General features: G+C 31.5%; 1 protein-coding gene across 4 annotated transcripts; it reads left to right on the top strand.

Moving 5' to 3' along the window:
* The first annotated feature begins 3865 nt into the window (after positions 1-3865).
* LOC142234696 (fibroblast growth factor receptor-like 1) lies at positions 3866-21534 on the top strand. Of its 4 annotated transcripts, none has more exons than XM_075305897.1 (6): positions 3866-4150; positions 4432-4983; positions 14041-14321; positions 19915-20030; positions 20531-20756; positions 20814-21534. In XM_075305897.1, the coding sequence occupies exons 3-6, from the start codon at positions 14195-14197 to the stop codon at positions 21422-21424; spliced, it is 1080 nt and encodes a 359-aa protein (XP_075162012.1). In that variant the 5' UTR covers positions 3866-4150; positions 4432-4983; positions 14041-14194; the 3' UTR covers positions 21425-21534. The 4 variants fall into 4 exon arrangements, with proteins under 4 accessions (XP_075162012.1, XP_075162077.1, XP_075162138.1 ...); XM_075305962.1 differs by having other exon boundaries at positions 4544-4983; XM_075306023.1 differs by lacking the exon at positions 4432-4983.
* Positions 21535-22804: the final 1270 nt, after the last annotated feature.

Raw genomic sequence — 22804 nt, forward strand, 5'->3', positions numbered from 1 at the left:
AATACTTCAATGTTTTAATGTAAAAATTAAGTACCTTGTCTGTTGGATTTTTATACCCTGCGCCACACTGTGGAACAGGGTATTATAAGTTAGTGCATATGTTTATAAAACCCAGAAGGAGACGAGATAGACACATGGTGTTTTGGCAATAATGCTCAGGGTGGGTCCCTGAGTCGATAAACCATGTCCGTCTGTCCGTCCGTCCGTCTGTCTTTGAACACATTTTTGTGATCAAAGTCTAGGTCGCAATTTAAGTCCAATCGCTTTCAAATTTGGCACATGTTCCTAATTTGGATCAGAATAGAACCCTATTGATTTTGGAAGAAATCGGTTCAGATTTAGATATAGCTCCCATATATATCTTTCGCCCGATATGGACTAATATGGACCCAGCAGCCAGAGTTTTCTACCGATTTGCTTGAAATTTTGTACAAACATAACACTTAGTCGTATAGTCAAGTATGCAAAATTTGATTGAAATCGGTACAGATTTAGATATAGCTCCCATATATATCTTTCGCCCGATATGGACTTATATGGCCCCAGAAGCCAGATTTTTCGCCGAATTTGGTTGAAATTTTTCACTAGGAGTACAATTAGTAGTATAGTCAAGTGTGCAAAATTTGATTGAAATCGCTTCAGATTTAGATATAGCTCCCATATATATCTTTCGCCCGATATGGACTAATATGGTCCTAAAAGCCAGAGTTTTGGCCCAATTTGGTTGAAATTTTGCACAGGGAGTAGATTTAGCATTGTAGCTATGCGTGTTGAAATCGATTCAGATTTAGATATAGCTCCCATATATATCTTTCGCCCGATATGCACTTATATGGACCCAGAAGCCAGAGTTTTATCCCGATTTGCTTGAAATTTTGCACAAGGAGTACAATTGGTAGTATAGTCATGTGTGCCAAATGTGATTGAAATCGGTTCAGATTTAGATATAGCTTCCATATATATTTTTCGCCCGATATGGACTTATATGGCCCCAGAAGCCACAGTTTTGGCTCAATTTGTTTGAAATTTTGCACTAGGAGTACAATTAGTAATATAGTCATGTGTGCCAAATTTGATTGAAATCGGTTCAGATTTAGATATAGTTCCCATATATATGTTTTTCTGATTTCGCCAAAAATGGTCAAAATACCAGCATTTTCCTTGTTAAATCGCCACTGCTTAGGCGAAAAAATGTAAAATATACTCTAATTTTCCTAAACTTCTAATACATATATATCGAGCGATAAATCATAAATAAACTTTTGCGAAGTTTCCTTAAAATTGCTTCAGATTTAAATGTTTCCCATATTGTTTTACTAAAATTGTGTTCCACCCTAGTGCATTAGCCAACTTAAATTTTGAGTCTATAGATTTAGTAGAAGTCTATCAAATTCTGTCCAGATCGAGTGATATTTAAATGTATGTATTTGGAACAAACCTTTATATATAGCACCCAACACATTTGACGGATGTGATATGGTATCGAAAATTTAGATCTACAAAGTGGTGCAGGGTATAATATAGTCGGCCCCGCCCGACTTTAGACTTTCCTTACTTGTTTTTGGTTCCATTTGGGTCCATACGCACGATTTGCTTTTATTTAATTGGGATTTCTTTAGAAAACCAACGTATTTTATTTGATATCTTGGACGAATACTATGTTGGAAGTGTTCAGAAATGAGTTGGATGTGCGCAGAAAATACATTCTGGATGTTTTCTTATTTCAGTTTAAGGTGAGTACTAAGTTCGAGTTTAGCCGCTAAAGTGAAAATTAAATCAGTAAAAAAGGCATACAATTATACATATTTGTTACAGATTTCATTATAACTTGAATGCCAAAGTAAATTTCCATAAAGTTTGTATTCCATAAAATGGATTATTAAAGAAAAGTAATCGTGAAAAAATTACGATTTTAGCGGCTAAACTCGAACTTAATACCCACCTTAAACTCGAACTTAATACCCACCTTTACATTGAAAATAAAAAACACCTGTTCTACCGGTCCACCGAAAATGGGATTTAATACAAAACCTACAATTGGTGCAAAACGAAAAACCGGTCCACCGGTTTTCATCGACCGGTTGTGATCACTCTAGGCGTGATGCCAGCGTTTGTAATACTGTTTAGTAGAGGTGTGCGCGTGAGTGAAATTTCACTCACACTCACGCACATTCACGAAGTCAAATATTTATTCACGCACGCTCACGGACGATACGTGTAGTAGCCAATCCCACTCACGCACATTCACGAAATGAAAACCAGTACTCACGCACGGTCACGCACGAACTACTTTTAAAGACTCACGTTCACGCACGATTCACGACAATTCACGTGACTCACGACAAATTCACGAGACTCACGACATTTTCCTACCAGGAATGAGCAAAGGTAACAAAATTCATGAATAGATTATAGTTCCACAGCTAAATAAATTTCAGTTAACATACGAGTGAGAATTAAATCTTGATTTTTTGTTCGTAAGCGTGATTTTGCAGAAATTTTATTCACGCACATTCACGAACCGATTTTATTACGCACACACGCTCACGCACGACATATTTGTTTTAGTCCCATTCACGTACATTCACGAGAGTTGCTTCAGACTCTATTCACGACTCACGTGATTCACGCGTGAATAACGCGTGTCACGACAATTTCGTGTCACGCGCACACCTCTACTGTTTAGTTAAAATTTTCTAAAAATAATCCAAATTTTCTAAAATTAACCAAAATTGTTCTTCCTGGTGGATTTATTTATTTATTCAATCTATGGAATACATTCCTTACAGACTAGAAATTCTAAACATAAATTAAGTCTAAGATAGTATTAAATCACTATTTTTTCAGTGTAAATTCTACTTTTGGGCTTTACAAAAAAAAAAAAAAAACAAGTATATACGGCCGTAAGTTCGGCCAGGCCGAAGCTTATGTACCCTCCTCCATGGATTGCGTAGAAACTTGTACTGAAGACTGTCATCCACAATCGAATTACTTGGGTTGCGGTAACACTTGCCGATGGCAAGGTATCTTAAAACTTCCTAACACCGTAATATACACCACATAGTCCATACGTGGTATATATTAAACTAAAAAGGCCGATTAAATACGGCCTTTTAACAACTACTTGTGCCAAGTTTCAAGTCGATAGCTTGTTTCGTTCGGAAGTTAGCGTGATTTCAACAGACGGACGGACATGCTCAGATCGACTCAGAATATCACCACGACCCAGAATATATATACTTTATAAGGTCTTAGAGCAATATTTCGATGTGTTATAAACGGAATGACAAAGTTAATATACCCCCATCCTATGGTGGAGGGTATAAAAAAAAAATGAAATCAATTAGCTCCTGAATAATTTTAGTAAGCTGATTTGCTGGACTATCTGACAACAACATATGTATGTAAACGAGACCACTGTGCAATCTAATCAATTCATAGACACAAAACGATTATTACCGAATAATAACGACAACTTCTCTCACACCTTTTTCCAAAGCAGTCGATAACTGCATTGCTTCTTGCAATATGCTCATCGTTCCTACATCGCACAGCAGACATACACAATGTAACATACTATCCATTGTAGTATTTATCAACATTGACTACCGTATATTTGCACATTGATATGTCACTACAATAGATAGATGGAGAAAATAAACAAATGTGAGCGGCAGTAGCAGCAGCAGTAGCAGACATAGTAAATATTCGTCGGATATCAGTTGGCGGTGGGCTGCCGATCACTTCAATGTTAATTTTCTCTATACGCAGTAGACGTCGCCGTTGACGCCATCGTTAGGAAGCGCTCTAACAGAATATATCGATTGGGTACATTGAGTAGGCACAATTAGTCTATTTATTCAAGCAGTACTATTTTGTTTCGATTGCAAGCTAGAAGATTTAGAGCGAACATTCCGTCGCCGGTAGTCATTGTATTGTCATAATAAACCACACAATACTTGTCGCCCTTTCCCAATGCATGCTGGGGGGGTAGGTCTTTTACTTTTCTTACACTGCAAGTACTATCATTACTACACTGGCATTAAGCTGTGTAACACTACTTGTTCAACATTGCTACTGGGCGATATTTGGAAAATTGTGTAGGTCGTATGTTAGAACGGCGCCGTCATCGATTGAGATTGATCAAATGGTAATCAGACGACGTGTGTGTATGAAAATGATTGTGTAGAAAAAAAAATATTCCATATTTTTTGAAAAAAAAAAAAAATAAAAGAAATTTTGTTTGTTAAACAAACAATTTGGTGAAAAGAAATGTGCAAAATTAGATTTATTTCCAACGGTTATTTGATTTGAAATTGTGTAAAGAAAAAAATATTTCCAATGGTTATATAGTTTGAAATGTTGTAAAAGAAAACATCATGGATTATAAGTCATGAGTTGTTTATAAATGAATTTCCTTTTGTTGAGTAGCAAAAAAAAACAAAACACGTTTAGCATAACGGAAACATATTGGCAATTACAAACAAATTACTAAAAACAAACAAAAACATACCCACATATAATTGAATATTATTCTATCGAGGTTACTGCAAGTGGACGACTTTCAAAATAATCAAATCGATCAGAAAATACATGTGAGCGCACCACACTAAACAAATTAATAAACCCCAAACAATATAAAATAGTAAATTTATGGCATATAAAATCTATAAAATAAGTAGTTCCTACGCAGTACATACTACCAGTGGTTAATGGATAAGATACCATCACCATCACCATCACCACCGCTACCAACCTCCCCACCACTCAGTAAAAATATACATACATTGCACGCATTTGCCGAGGGCCACTACCGCCACCTTTAGCAATACAACATAGCTCCCATTTTTTTATCTACTATTTCGTTGGTATTCCAAAGACGATGGAATCGGTTTTTGATAAAAACTACTAAAAACGTCATATAATAGAAGAGTGCCAATAAATTGTGGTATTATTGAATAATTATCTAATAAGAATGATGTGGTAAGAAAATATTTATTGAAAATGGTTTTTTTATTTTTAATAGATAATTTTTTTGAAAATTTACTTTGTATAGAGAATTTTGGATGAATTTTAAAATATTTATATTAATAGACAGAAAAAAATTAACTAATTTAATGCGTTAACAAAACTAAATTGTAGTAAAATTTTTGGGATTCCAACTATGAGCTGTTAAAATAAGGATAATGTAATAATTTGGCATTATATAAAATGTAAAGAAATAATCATTGGAGACAAACCATGTCCCTTTTAACCATGCAAAGAAAACAATTTTAATTCAATGACTAAATTAATTGGTCCAGTTAACCTATTACCGCCCTCTGTCTCCATATGAGGACACCTGTTTTAAGTCAAACAACTATGAGATACCCGTTATTTTTGTAATTTAATTTAAATACACGTTAGACAGCTTTATACTGCATCTGATCAAAAACATAAACAAAGACACTTGGTCGCATTTGACAAACAAGTGCCATATTCAGTGCGTAATATTCTTGTTAATATTCCGATAACTTTGGTAAAATACTTTCAATATTTTTATGTGTACACAGAAAAAAATATCACCAAAATATTTCCAATTAAAAAGTTAATTGAAGTTGAAATTTTTTTCAATTAATAAATTAATTGGTACAATTAACTTTTTAATCAAGATAGAAACATTAAGTTAATTTAGTCAATGATTGAAAATTTTAAAATTTTTAATTAAAAAGTTAATTGATACAATTAACTTTTAATCAAATTCGGAAAACTAAGTCAGTTATAAAAGTGATTAAATTTTTGATTAATTTTTTTTTCAAACAATCAATTGTTAATCCAACTAAAAATTCTAAGCCAATTCAGAATGTAATTGAAAATAGTTACCTTTGTTTAATTACTAAATTAATTGAGTTTTGCAATCAACATCAATTAAGTTTTTAATTGAATCAATTAAAAACTTAATTGAAATTTGGTAATGAAATCAATTAATTTTTTAATCAAGAATTTTTTCTATGCCCAATTAAAACTGTGATTGATACTATCATTTTCGTGATTGAAGACATTTCAATTAAAAAATTAATTGGATCAATTAATTTCGTGATTGAATCAGAAAAAAAATTTTTTTGTGTGTACCAAGTGATCTCAAATTTACAATTCTTCGCATATAATATTTTGATTGTGTGTAGATAAAACTGTTAAGTTTATTGTAATAAAAAGTTTAAAATTGTGCTACCATTTAATGGAGATTTTTGGAGAATTTCATACTTAATCTACCCAGTGTCCCCACATGGGGACACCCTTTTTTCTAAAAAAGTTTCAGCAGTTTAATTTTGGACGTTAATGGGTTACAATTTAAATAGAAATTGCTTCAATCACTAGAATGATAATATCAATTACAGATTTAATTAAAAATAAAAATTATACTTAAAAAATTAATTGATTTCTTCGGAACTTGCAATTAATTTTTTTTAATAAATTTATTTGATTTTGGTCGCAAATCTCAATTAATTTCTAAATTGACATAGTATTTTTATTTCTCTTATTTATTTATAATTACACAAAGAAAATTAACGAAATTTTTTCCATTTAAAGTCTTAATTGAGTTTTAAAAAATATTCAATTAAAACTTTAATTGATTCAACAATTTTTTTAATTGAAACAAAAATCAATCACATTGACTTTAATTTTTTAATGTATACTATCATCTCTGTGATTGAAGACATTTCAATTAAAAATTAATTGGACCAATTAATTTCGTGATTGACGACAAAAATATTTTTTGTCTGAATTATTTCCGAATAAAAGTTTCAATTATATTTTTAATTGAAAATATATTTTAATTAGATACAATTAATAATTAGAAACGTTATAATTGAAAACATAAAATTTTTCAATCATTTTCTTAGGGTACACGCAGAGAAGGAATATGATCACCTCAAACATGTTTCAAGAGTAAAATGTTATTTTTGTATGGTGATCATGTAACATGTTTGTCACTAAAATGTTATTTTCTCGTCAAATATAACCTGCTTGCCGAAATCAGATACATGATTTCCGAGAAAATAACATGGTTGCGAAAACCTTGTTACATGGTCACCACCCAAAAATAACATTTTGCTCTTAAAACATGTTTGAGGTGATCATATTCCTTCTCTGGGTGTAGGTAGGTAGGATAGGTGGCAGCCCGATGTATCAGGCTCACTTAGACTATTCAGTCCATTGTGATACCACAGTGGTGAACATCTCCACCGCTGAAAAACTTTTTTGTATTCGGTTGAAGCACGAATCGAACGCGTTGTGTATGCAAGGCGGGCATGTTAACCATTGCACTACGGTGGCTCCCATTTTCTTAGCTGACTTTATTTATTAATTTGATTAGTCACGTTCATTGCATCAGTTAATTATACCCTGCGCCACACTGTGGAACAGGGTGTTATAAGTTTATACTTCAACCAACCTTTTTATTGGAAATATGTTGGTGCATTTCTGTTTGCAGTAATTATTCATTCTTACTATGTTTGGGAATATTACGAAATTTTTCTTTTGCTTAATTTAAATTGACAATATTCAAGGAGTCAAGGGGTTTTGACATATATTTGGTACAAAGAAATTGCATTGGGATGTGAAACATTCGAAAAAAAAAAATAAAATTTAAATACAAACAAAACCAGTTTAACGATGGCATTTTTTCTGTGTCTAGAAATTAGAGGTGTGCGGTGACACGCATGATTCACGCATAAATCACGTGAGTCCAAAGAAACTCTCGTGAATGTGCGTTAATGGGACTAAATTAAATATATTCGTGCGTGAGCGAGAAATAAAATCAGTTCTTGAATGTGCATGAATAAAATTTCTGCCAAATCACGCTCACGAAAAGTCAAGATTTACGCCTTAATCGTATGTTAATCACGTATATTATCTGAATAATAGAAATTAATTTAGATGTCGAACGGTATTCTATTTATACCCTTCACCACTTCTGTGATACAGGGTATAATAAGTTTGTGCATTTATATGTAACGCCAAGAAGGAAAAGTATGAGACTTCCCGGTGGGAAAATGTCGCGAGACTCGTGAATTTATCGTGAATCACCTGAAGTGGACATTGGAAGGAATATACTATTCGAATGAAATTTCCAATAGTAACAGCCTGTTTCTGCATGTCGATCGGGTTCTATCAATCGATTGAACTACATAGAAAGAGCTGATTTTTGGTTATAAATTCAGCTCTTTGTTTCCATTTCAGTGGATCGATAGAGCTCGATCGACATATAGAAACAGGCTGTACATTTTATTTCTATTGAACATTTTGTCGAAATTTAATATTTATAGAAAGTTTTGTCGACATTTTATATGTATATAATATTTTGTTTTAATTTCATTTTTTTTAATAATTTTATTGAAATATCATTTCATTTGCAAATTATTAAAAAAGTCCGTTGTAAAATTGATGCTAAAATTGACATTGAATAATGTTTTATATTTTTATTTATAAATATATATATATATATATATATATATATATATATATATATATATATATATATATATATATATATATATATATATATATATATATATATATATATATATATATATATATATATATATATATATATATATATATATATATATATATATATATATATATATATATATATATATATATATATATATAAAGGGTGATTTGTTAAGAGCTTGATAACATTTAAAAAAAAAACGCATAAAATTTTGCAAAATCTCATCGGTTCTTTATTTGAAACGTTAGATTGGTCCATGACATTTACTTTTTGAAGATAATTTCATTTAAATGTTGACCGCGGCTGCGTCTTAGGTGGTCCATTCGGAAAGTCCAATTTTGGGCAACTTTTTCGAGCATTTCGGCCGGAATAGCCCGAATTTCTTCGGAAATGTTGTCTTCCAAAGCTGGAATAGTTGCTGGCTTATTTCTGTAGACTTTAGACTTGACGTAGCCCCACAAAAAATAGTCTAAAGGCGTCAAATCGCATGATCTTGGTGGCCAACTTACCGGTCCATTTCTTGAGATGAATTGTTCTCCGAAGTTTTCCCTCAAAATGGCCATAGAATCGCGAGCTGTGTGGCATGTAGCGCCATCTTGTTGAAACCACATGTCAACCAAGTTCAGTTCTTCCATTTTTGGCAACAAAAAGTTTGTTAGCATCGAACGATAGCGATCGCCATTCACCGTAACGTTGCGTCCAACAGCATCTTTGAAAAAATACGGTCCAATGATTCCACCAGCGTACAAACCACACCAAACAGTGCATTTTTCGGGATGCATGGACAGTTCTTGAACGGCTTCTGGTTGCTCTTCACTCCAAATGCGGCAATTTTGCTTATTTACGTAGCCATTCAACCAGAAATGAGCCTCATCGCTGAACAAAATTTGTCGATAAAAAAGCGGATTTTCTGCCAACTTTTCTAGGGCCCATTCACTGAAAATTCGACGTTGTGGCAGATCGTAAGTCTATTCATGATGAAATGTCAAAGCATACTGAGCATCTTTCTCTTTGACACCATGTCTGAAATCCCACGTGATCTGTCAAATACTAATGCATGAAAATCCTAACCTCAAAAGAATCACCCTTTATATATATATATATATATATATATATATATTATATATATATATATATATATATATATATATATATATATATATATATATATATATATATATATATATATATATATATATATATATATATATATATATATATATATATATATATATATATATATATATATATTTATATATATATATATATATATATATATATATATATATATATATATATATATATATATATATATATATATATATATATATATATATATATATATATATATATATATATATATATATATATATATATATATATATATATATATATATATATATATATATATATATATATATATATATATATATATATATATATATATATATATATATATATATATATATATATATATATATATATATATATATATATATATATATATATATATATATATATATATATATATATATATATATATATATATATATATATATATATATATATATATATATATATATATATATATATACATATATATATATATACATATATATATATATATATATATATATATATATATATATATATATATATATATATATATATATATATATATTTATATATATTTATATATATATATATATATATATATATATATATATATATATATATATATATATATATATATATATATATATATATATATATATATATATATATATATATATATATATATATATATATATATATATATATATATATATATATATATATATATATATATATATATATATATATATATATATATATATATATAAAATTTGAAGTAAGCAATTGGCGTATTAAAAATATATGTATGCCTAAGATGAAACATAATATGTTTGAACAATACAAACAATATTTTGTTTGGACAAATCCTGAAAATAAACTGGAACCAAAATTTAAATTTTGCACGAAAATTCAAAAATCTACAAATTGGAGAATAATGAATTTTTACCAGAAATAAAACGAATGTTGGTAAAAAATTTGTGTAGTGTAGAAATATCTCTATTCTCTATGCTTAACTGCAATCAAAAACTTAGTTTAATGCGCATTATACAAAAAGAACAAAATTTTGAAAAAAGTGTGCTATTTTTTACCATTTTGCATATTATATATTTTTTTAGGAATCCGTGTTCTTGTGTATTTAAGGGTTAACGTAAAGAGGAAATATTAAGTTTATCAAATTAGAGCAAGCATCTTTAAGACAGCAAGACGGTTAGATCGAAAATCGTTTCGGAACATCCATATTCTTCATATTCCTCTGCTTGCAGCGAAACTTTCAATCAATTATCACAATAAATTCAGTGAATTCCCAAATTCAGTGAAAACCCAAGCCAATCCCACGTTCGAGCGAACAACCAAGTTAAAGTTGATTTCTTTAAAAAAACGAAAATTTTTTTCTAGGGAAACCGTTTAGCCAAGTCAACGTTGATTTCTTTGAAAGAATCGAAATCGTTCTCTATAGAAGTCGTCATAAAGATGACATTTTGCATCTGATTGAAGTCCCCATTTTAAATTACTCTTCTTGATATGGCCCCATAAGAATTAACAAGTGAACTTTTTTTTGTGCTAATTCAGCTGTTTTGGCCCAGAAACATTAACCTGTGTCTAAGTCGCAATTGAAAATAAAGAAACCCAAGGCGACCACCCATTTAACTAAATAAAATGCAGTGACATGGATGCCTGTAAAAATGCAAACGCTTGCATAAATATACACTCAGTGTTGAAAAATTGCCCTATATCAATCATTTGTTACTAGTTCTTTAATGGATTTTTATGTGATTATACTGGTTATAGGTAAACGATATTTAGTTAGGACAAAATTGACCCATGTTCTTAGTGAATAAGTGCACAGTAAAAAATGTCACATATTTTTTTCAATTAAAATTTTAATTGAATTTGAAAAAATTTTCAATTAAAAATGTTATTGATTCAACTAATGTTTTAATTAAAACAAAAGTCACTCACAAATCGATCGATTAATTTTTAATTGATGTTGGGGACACGGTTGCCACAGTTGGTAGAATTCTACCAAAAATAGTAGATTTTTTATTGTTTGGTAGATTGGTAGAATTCTTTATGTTTTGGTCGATTTTGCAAAATATTCCTCTGTAACTAAGAGGTACTAAAATTTTATTTCTATAGAAAATTTTATCAAAATTTTATTTCTATAGAAAATTGTAGTACCTCTTAGTTACAGAGGAATATTTTGCAAAATCGACCAAAACTTAAAGAATTCTACCAATCTACCAAACTATAAAAAATTTACCATTTTGGTAGAATTCTACCAACTGTGGCAACCGTGTCCCCAACATCAATTAAAAATTAATCGATACAATTAATTTTTTGTGAGTGACTTTTGTTTTAATTAAAACATTTTATTTCCATAGAAAATTTGTTCAACAATTTATTTCTATAGAAAATGTTGTCAAAATTCTATAGAAATAAAATTTTGACAAAATTTTCTATAGAAATAAAATTGTAGTACCTCTTAGTTACAGAGGAATATTTTGCAAAATTGACCAAAACATAAAGAATTCTATCAATCTACCAAACAATAAAAAATCTACCAATTTTGGTAGAATTCTACCAACTGTGGCAACCGTGTCCCCAACATCAATTAAAAATTAATCGATACAATTAATTTTTTGTGAGTGACTTTTGTTTTAATTAAAACATTTTATTTCTATAGAAAATTTGTTCAACAATTTATTTCTATAGAAAATGTTGTCAAAATTCTATAGGAATAAAATTTTGACAAAATTTTCTATAGAAATAAAATTTTGACAAAATTTTCTATAGAAATAAAATTTCGACAAAATTTTCCATAGAATTAAAATTTTGACAAAATTTTCTATAGAAATAAAATTTTGACAACATTTTCTATAGAAATCAAATTTCGACAAAATTTTCTATAAAAATAAAATTTTGACAAAATTTTCTATAAAAATAAAATTTTGACAAAAAATTCTATAGAAATAAAATTTTGATGAAATTTTCTATAGAAATAAAATTTTGACAAAATTTTCTATAAAAATAAAATAAAAAAGATAAAAAATTTTGATGAAATTTGACAAAATTTTCTATAGAAATAAAATGTTGATAAAATTTTATATAGAAATACAATTTTGATAAAATTTTATATAGAAATAACATTTTGACAAAATTTTCTATAGAAATAAATTGTCGAAACAATTTTCCATAGAAATAAATTGTTGAAAAAATTTTCTATAGAAATAAAATTGTGACAAAAATTTCTATAGAAATAAAATTTTGACAAAAATTTCTATAGAAATAAAATTTTGATGAAATTTTCTATAGAAATAAAATTTGGACAAAATTTTCTACAGAAATGAATTTTTAAAAAAATGTTTTATAGAAATTAAATATTACCAATTTTTTATACCCTGTGCCACACTGTGGAACAGGGTATTATAAGTTAGTGTATATGTTTGCAATACCCAGAAGGAGACGAGATAGACACATGGTGTCTTTGGCAGTAATGCTCAGGGTGGGTCCCTGAGTCGATCTAGCCATGTCCGTCTGTCCGTCCGTCCGTCTGTCTGTGAACACATTTTTGTGATCAAAGTCTAGGTCGCAGATTAAGTCCAATCGCCTTCAAATTTGGCACAAGTTCCCATTTTGGGTCAGAATAGAGCCCTATTGGTTTTGGAAGAAATCGGTTCAGATTTAGATATAGCTCCCATATATATCTTTCGCCCGATATGCACTTATATGGACCCAGAAGCCAGAGTTTTACCCCGATTTGCTTGAAATTTTGCACTAGGAGTACAATTAGTAGTGTAAATAAAATTTTAATGAAATTTTCTATAGAAATAAAATTTTGACAAAATTTTCTATAGAAATAAAATTTTGAAAAAAATGTTTTGTAGTAATAAAACATTGCCAAATTTTTTTTCTATAGAAACAAAATTTTGACAAAATAAGATTTTGTTGTGTGGTAGTTGTTTGGTAAAATTTTGGTAGATTATTTTTGGCTCGAGTGACAACCGTGATTGGGGATTGATACAACCATTTTTTGTGCTTGAAGAAATTGTAAAAAAAACTAATCAATTAATTTCGTGATTATTAAATATTAAAAATATTTTTTTTTTGCTGTGTAACAGAATTCTCATGAAGTATTCTCATGTGTGTCTTTTATTGTGGATTTTTTCTATAGTTAAAATATAACAACAAACTTTATTCATAGCCGAAATGAGGTGTTTCTTCCAGCTCACAAAAAAATATGGTAGTAAACTATTTGCTCCTTACGATAAACGAAACGATAAATGTGATTATGTACATTTTTTCCAATCTCTGGATGCATGGTTATTTATGCTAAAATTATATACAATTTTCCACAACTAATTATAATATTGTTCATTTGTTATTTATAATATTCCTAAAAAAATGTTCCTAACTTTATGTACTTACAGATGATACTCACTGTATATAAATCCAAACTTATGCATTCGTCTACAAAAGCAAATCTATTTCGACTAAACGAAAATAAATAAACAAAAAGGAGCAAAGAACCATAAAATTGTAAGCTATAATGTTTACTTGTGTTTCTTTGGGTTGGCATTGAAGATGGTCAGTGAAATTGTGGAGAATATTGGAACGCTACAAAAATGCATTAAATTAATAATTCTGCTATTAACTATCATATATCGAGGTCTTGGCTACAGTGCTAATGGTCTATTTGTTGATTATGCAGGTAAGCCCCCCATTATTAAGTGTATTTAATAGTTTTCGTTTTTAATGTTGTCAATAGCAAAAAAAATAATAATGATAAAGTCTAGAGAACATTGCTATGGATTGCGAATTGTTAGAATTTTCTCCCATGTAAAGGGCACCTTATACGGTCGGATAAACCCTACGACACAACACGTTGCGGCGACAAATCCGCTAGTATAAGGCCATGTTCGCGTGTTGCGGGGACGTGTTGGCATAAAATCAAAACAACTTTGATTTTTTCCGGTTGGGAGGCACAAGTCTTCACGTGAAAGGAGATGTTCGCCAAACATTAGCAAAAACAAATTTATTTTCATAATTAAAACAAGCATTTCTGCAATGAAATTAATGAGGGGTCGCTAATTCTGCTTGGAATTTTTATTGTTTCTTCCATTTTTACTAAAAAATGGCTTTACACACCTAACTTTTCGTCCATCTTAATTGTTTGTGTTTATGCACGCTCACAAAAAATCGCTTCTGTAACATATACTCCCAAACATATTTTGCTTCAAGCATATATATTTTTGGGTATTGCCCAAACATTTATATGTTTGATCTCTTCCAATATATACTATGTTTGAAAGCATATTGGTCTAAACAATATATGTTTGGGTAGTCTAAGTTCCAAACATTTTGTATTTTTGCATCCAAATTCAATAATGTTGTCTTTCAAAAAACAATATGTTATTATGTGAACATATAATATGTTTGGAAGCATTTTGCACCCAAAAATATTATATGCTTAAAAAAAATTCTCCCAAACAATATTGTGCTCAAAATTTTATTTATTTATTTATATATTTACAATCATAATGAATTATGAAAATAAACAGGTAATATAGGTGCTAACAACATAGAGATTTTTTAGTTCTTAGCACCTTTTTCTGTAATACAAACATTGTAGAAGAAATTATTCAATTGTATGATTTTTTTAATTTTACCTTTTGCCGGACGGGGATTCGAACAGCGGACCACACAGTTTGTAAGGATCAAAGAAGTAGCTGATCAATTGCCCAAGGAAAAACAAAATGTTAATATATGTTTGCATCCAAGCATATTATATTTACAAACATTTTATGTCCCAAACATAATATGTTCTAACATATTAACATATATGTCCCAAACATGTTATGCTAGTTTATGAACATTATATGCTTGCACTCAAAAATATTGTGTTTAAAAATTTGTGTTCCAAACATATAATATTTATAGCCAAACATATGAAAAGCAGTCTTTTTCATCCGTGTGCTTATTCTTATTTCTTCATGTTGTTATCATAATTGTTCGTGCAGTGTGAGGGTAAAACTTGAACGAACACACAACAAATAGGCAAGTCTCTGTCGTAGTGTTTTCCGACCGTCTAAGGTCCGCTTAAGCCTTATATACATTTTTAACAAAAATTTCCGCTAACCATAAGAAATGCATTAGTACTTTTGCTGTAGAAAAATCTGTAAGACACTATTATCGATTTTTACATTCTGTTCCAATGTTCCTGGCAAACCATATTATAGGGAAAATACTTCTTGGATGACAATAAGGCATTTTTACCACGTGTTGTTTTTATTCTTATTGACACTTGGTAACATCGTCCTAGGTGTATCAGAAATGCATTGAAAATTTTGTTATCGATTGCCGAGCTTTATTAACGATTCTCACCTAAAACATATATTTAATTTTACAACTATACTATTGGCATCTAAGCGAAATTTTTGTCAACAAACATTTTGGTAAAAAGTTATTATCGACTTATTTCATTGTTCTTCAAAAATTGGAATATGGGAAATTGTGTTATCGACATATAAACAAAATTCCCGCTAGAGGTGCATATCGGGCTTAAAGTCCAGTATGTTACGTATTGACAACAGAAATGCATTGATATTGCATTTTCGATCGCGAAAATTCTGTGAGCTTTGTTATCGATTGTCCCCTTTGATATGTATTTACATGAAATACCATTTATGTGCCGGTAATAACGTTTTCACAATATTATTTTTAACAGAAATAGGTACATTTCTAATCGATGACAGGAGTTTTGCTACACTCAAAAAAAAGTTTACTTGGATCCAAAGATTTTGATTGAAGACATTTCAATTAAAAAATTTATTGGATCAATTAATGATTGACTAAACATTTATAAATATAACATTTATACGACTATCACAAGTGTCTCTTGTAACAATAGTAATGGCAAAATTATGTGCATTTCGTACTTTTTGGTACGTTTCACCCAACACAGTTGGCGATTGTTATAGTGTCACTTATGAGTCTGTGTTAGCAATGAGGATGAAATGGAACTTTCAAATGCTGGCAGGGTATCGGCCCACGGTTTGGTGTAGCTCCCATATCCCACGGTTTGGTATAGCTCCCATATCGGGCGATTTGACGGTTTGGTATAGCTCCCATATCGGGCGATTTGATGTCTTGGGCTTCTGACACCACAATTTTTCCCCCCGATTTACCTGAAATTCAAAATCTGGAGATATTTTGGGTCTACGCATAAGTACGCCGAACATAGTGTGTATCCATCTGCAGATTTGTAGATGGGGCATATCGGTCGATTTTGATATACCCAACATATAGACCGATCTCCCGATTTGACTACGAGACACCGCAATTTTTATCCGATGTGCCGAAAATTCAAAATTTAAAGGTATTTTCGGTCTGTAAATATATATGTACTAGCCTAACCCGGCCCTCTTCGCTGCGCCTCCCGAAGTATATTTTCGTTAATTTAGACAACTATATCCTTCGATCTGAAAACAAATTCGAAAAGATTTGAACTATTTTAAAGAGTAGGGTCAGGTCAGGTAAATTCACGTACCCTATATTAATTTCACAAACTACCCAACTACACTATTCCCCTTCCCCAACCTGACATCGAAAAATCATTCTCCCAAGTTCAAGTAAATCGGAGAAGGTTAGATTTTGCTCTATTTTTTGTAAAGGGACGTCACTTTCTCTGCAAGTTCCAAGAAAATCTGTAAACTTTCCTTCAAGTTTCATAGTGTGGGGCAAGGAGAAGGTTCCCGTCCAAATACCCAAAAATCAAGTACACCATATTGATTTCATAACCTTCCCCTACGGCTTTGTAAATTTCAAGTAAACTTGAGAATTCTAGTTTTTTTTTTCAGTTTTTGAGGAGGTCTCCCCCTCCCCGTCCCAATATCGAAAAATGATATAGCGTACATTGTGTAGACGTGCCAGAAAATCGTAAACAAATTATAAGCCCAATTTTTAAACAGCAGGGCAAATCCATTACATTATTGTTATATCCATTATAATAATATAACCTACCCCACACCCTCTTAAATTTCAAGTAAATTGGAAAAGTTAAATGGTTTTAATGGTATGTACTTGAGGAGAAAGGAGGTCTCCCTGTGCCCTTTTATTTTTCCCCGACCAAATATTAAAAAATCATATCCCTTATATAGATTTCATAATCTCCCCCAAGTTCCCCATAAAATTTCAAAAAGTCCACAAATTTTAGTTTTTCACTGTACTTTGAAAAAAGTGTGACAATGGGAGGGGGTCCCCCCTCAACCAAATATCGAAAACTAAAGTAGCTCTTCTTTGCCTAGACGCCTCCTTCAACCTTCCCTGAAAATCTCAAGCAAATCGTATAATTTTGTTCCAATTTTCAAAAAGTAGGGCAATATAAACCTCACAGAGCCCGACAAATGCAAAACCGTGGAAATCGGTTCGTGCGTTCTTGAGTTATTGCGTCAGGAAGGAAAACCCAACTTATTTTTATATAAAGACCTGTACTCTGTTCGGTTTTCGCGTTGAAACTCTATACAAAACCACAAAATGCGAAAAACTAGCGAAAAATTTCCATTTGCCCAAGCAAAAATAAAATGTTAATTTTGTAATATCAAGCAGCAACCACCAACTTAATTCAATATCGCTCCCTGTTACCTAAATAAACACCGCTTTCTATGTGCGAAATAATGGTTTCTATAACATTTTTTCGCAAGAATAAACATAGTACCGGCCTTAATAACAGGTTGGCTGATAAGTCCCCGGTCTGACACATATATGGCGTCGCTAGTATTAAATGCATATTATTTTTATATAGTACCAACCTTCAAATGATTCGTGTCAAAATTTGACGCCTGTAAGTCAATTAGCTTGTGAGATAGAGCGTCTTTTGTGAAACAACTTTTGTTATTGTGAAAAAAAAAATGGAAAATAAGGAATTTCGTGTTTTGATAAAATACTGTTTTCTGAAGGGAAAAAATACGGTGGAAGCAAAAACTTGGCTTGATAACGAGTTTCCGGACTCTGCCCCAGGGAAATCAACAATAATTGATTGGTATGCAAAATTCAAGAGTGGTGAAATGAGCACGGAGGACGGTGAACGCAGTGGACGCCCGAAAGAGGTGTTACCGACGAAAACATCAAAAAAATCCACAAAATGATTTTGAATGACCGAAAAAAGAAGTTGATCGAGATAGCATAGGCAAAATGGGTGCCGCGCGAGCTCACATTTGACCAAAAACAACAATGTGTTGATGATTCTGAGCGGTGTTTGCAGCTCGTAATACACCCGAGTTTTTCTGTCGATGTGTGACAATGGATGAAACATGGCTCCATCAGTACATTCCTGAGTCCAATCGACAGTCGGCTGAGTGGACAGCGACCGGTGAACCGTTTGCGAAGCGTGGAAAGACTCAAAAGACCACTGGCAAAGTAATGGCCTCTGTTTTTTGGGATGCGCATGGAATAATTTTTATCTTGAGAAGGGAAAAACCATCAACAGTGACTATTATATGGCGTTATTGGAGCGTTTGAAGGTCGAAATCGCGGCAAAACGCCCCATATGAAGAAGAAAAAAGTGTTGTTCCACCAAGACAACGCACCGTGCCCCAAGTCATTGAGAACGATGGCAAAAATTCATGAATTGGGATTCGAATTGCTTCCCCACCCACCGTATTCAACAGATCTGGCCCCCAGCGACTTTTTCTTGTTCTCAGACCTCAAAAGGATGCTCGCAGGGAAAAAATTTGGCTACAATGAAGAGGTGATCGCCGAAACTGAGGCCTATTTTGAGGCAAAACCAAAGGAGTACTACCAAAATGGTATCAAAAAATTGAAAGGTCGTTATAATCGTTGTATCGCTCTTGAAGGGAATTATGTTGAAGAATAAAAAGGAATTTTGACAAAAAATGTGTTTTTCTTTGTTAGACCGCGGACTTATCAGCCAACCTTCTTCTAACTTATACTACGTTGGGTATTAGGTCGTATTTTTCATCACCGAATTTTTTACTGTTGGATTATAATTAAAAGTTCTTACTACTCAGCATGAATTCAGCATATGTCACCAATTCATGCACTGAGTTATAGAAATTTTTAATTATATTCGAACAGTAAGAAATGCGGTGATGAAAAATACGACATGGGTCATCAAATGACCCCAACGTAGTATAAGGGTTAAGTAGCCTGACGAAGAGTTTTCTAAGGAAACAATTATATTTTTTGATTCATGGTGGTGGGTATTTATGATTCGGCCCGGCCGAACTTAATTCCGTATATACTTGTTTTTATACAATTTCAATTAATGTTATTTCTTATTGCAGATAATACTGAACTAATACGGGAGCATAGTGGTTACAATATAACACTTCAATGCAGCACAAATGGTCTTATAGACGAAACTAAGGACAATAATATCAAATATTTGTGGTATTTTAAGGTAAGTTAGCAAAGGTGGCCAGAAATTGAGGTGAATTTGTTTATGAAATTAATCCCTCATGACATAATACACATACGCAAAATTTTTTTCCGATTATCGAAACACGCCAAATAGTTCCTTTCGGGTATAGTCAGTCATGCTAACTCAAGAGATAAATGAACTAGTTTAAAATTTGAATCGCCCGATATTTAAGTTTAAATTTTAAAATCCGTCTTGCTTTATGGCCACTGTAGTATTCAATAAACAATCATAAACTGCGAAAAAGGGGCTGCATACACTCCAACTGCACGATTAAAATGCTACTTAAAGAATACCACGTCAGCTTCTCCAAATTAATGCAACGACAACAATAATGGGAAGGGTCAAATATGACTTGTTTTTTAGCGAGTATGTTAAAGATTAATAATGGTCATATTGGGCGGAAGTGACTTGATACTGAAATGTTGATAACTTTTTTTTTTGTCATTATAATATAAAAAATATTTCTCGTAAATTTCTAGCAATGTGATGTAGAATCTGCCAGTACAACGAACTGTTACCATAACAACGATGGTAGTGACGATTGGACACAATTACCATGTGAAGATAATTTCTGTAAATCGGAACTTCAATTGAAAAATGTTACCGAAAAATACTCGGGCCTTTACAAATGTACAGTGGTGCCCAATGCTGGAAGTAATCTTGTGGATGTAAAGTTGGTGAGAACTTTTCATTTGGATATTAAAAGTAAGTAGAAATATTCCTACCCAAGAGATGATCTAATATATTCATATCTTCTTATAGATATTTCACACAAAATTCCCGCATTTTTGGATAACTATCCATTGAATAGCTCTGCAAGTTTGGGTTCTCAAGTGGTGTTCCAGTGTCGAGTATATTCGGAGGAATATCCCACTATTAAATGGTTTCGCCGTTTGCCTGATCTCAAATTCGTCGATTACGAAAGTTTACATTCCATCGTCTATTACAATGGACGAGCATATGAACTGCTAACCACACCTCGTGAGAAGCCCATAGGAGGTGATGTCTATCTAAGCAAATTGATATTGAATGAGGTAAGGTCACAGGATGAAGGCTTCTATGCCTGTGTACCTATAACTGTTCGTGGTCATAGTATACGTGAGGCATATCTTCAAATCGATCCATTGGAGGATGAAGAATTTGCCACCTATTGGTCGGATTATAGTGAAGAGACTGTAGATTTGGGTCACAGTGATCCCCAGGAATTTTGGCTCCTATTCTTAATGCCTGTCGGTTTGGCTATATTACCTTTATCAGTGTGGTTGTGTTATGTCGTACATAAACGATGTCATCGCAGAGATGTAGAGGATCCCGTGGATTTTTCCGAAGAACAAATGCAAGCCACAGATCAGCAGCGTATGTTAAGATCATAGATAGTGATAACTTTAGATGCAATGAATACCAAAGTTTTTGTTTTTTTGTATGCAACTGTTTTATGTATATAAGAATGTAAATTAAATTAAAATATTTTAAAAATTTTAAATTTTATTTTAAAAATGGTAAATTGGGTAATATAAATGAGATGGGTCATATCCTGAGTCATATCGCCTAATTGATGGCGGATGAAAATGGACTCCAACAAAATACGGCCTTAAATGTGGGGTGATTCTTCATAATGAATATAAGCCCATGATCCACACCAAAATGTTACTGCAGCATGACAATCGACCCAAAAATAAAATTAGGCCTCAGGCGCTATGAAAATGGACCCCACGACAATGAGCTTCAACATGATATAGAAAATAACAACAATACATTTTTATCTGTTTTAGAATGTAACTTCATTTTACTATTGGCAGAGTCCAAAGTGTGCTAACGAAATTCCAAAGTGATAAATGTGGGGTTTACAAAGTAAGATGTCAAAATAAGTTTTTCATATAAAAATTTTAATTTTTCGAGAATTTTCATTGAACTTTTTGAGTTGGTCACGAATAAACGTCCTTTTCGCCTTTTTTCTAGGACGCATATTTACGAAGTTATGGCTAAAACAAGTTTTCCATATAACAATTTGAATTTTTCGAGGATTTTCATCGAAATTGGGATTTTTTGGGGTGGTCACGATTTAAGGTCCTTTTCACTCTAGGACGCATATGCCCAAAATAGTTTTACATATAAAAATTTGAATTTTTTGAGGATTTTCAACGAAATTTTAATATTTTGGTAGTGGTCACGAAGTAAGGTCCTTTTCGGTCTAAGGAGTTATGGCCAAAATAAGTTTTTCATATAAAAAATTAAATTTTTGACGATTTTCATCGAAATTTGATTTTTTGGGATGTTGTAACGAATTGAGGCCCTTTTCGCTCTAGGACGCATATTTAAGGAGTTATGGCCACAATAAGTTTTTCATATAACAATTTTAAATTTTAGAGGATTTTCATCGAACTTTTTTGAACGAATATTTAAGGAATTATAGCCAAAATAAGATTTTCATATCAAAATTTGAATTTTTCGAGGAAGTTTTAATTTTTTGGGGGGTGGTAACGATTTAAGGTCCTTTTCGCTCTAGGACGCATATTTAAGAAGTTAGGGCCAAAATAAGTTTTTCTTTTTACATGACAATTTTTTCGAGGACTTTCATCGAAATTTTAATGTTTTGGTGGTGGTCACGAATTGAGGTCCTTTTCGCTCTAGGATGCATATTTAAGGAGTTATGGCCAAAATAAGTTTTTCATATAAAAATTTGAGTTCTTCGAGGATTTTCATAGAAATTTTGATTTTTTTGGGGTGTGGTCACGAATTGAGGTCCTTTTCAG

This window comes from Haematobia irritans, chromosome 1 (assembly GCF_050003625.1).
Source record: "Haematobia irritans isolate KBUSLIRL chromosome 1, ASM5000362v1, whole genome shotgun sequence".
In the NCBI taxonomy this organism is placed as follows: Eukaryota; Metazoa; Arthropoda; class Insecta; order Diptera; family Muscidae; genus Haematobia; species Haematobia irritans.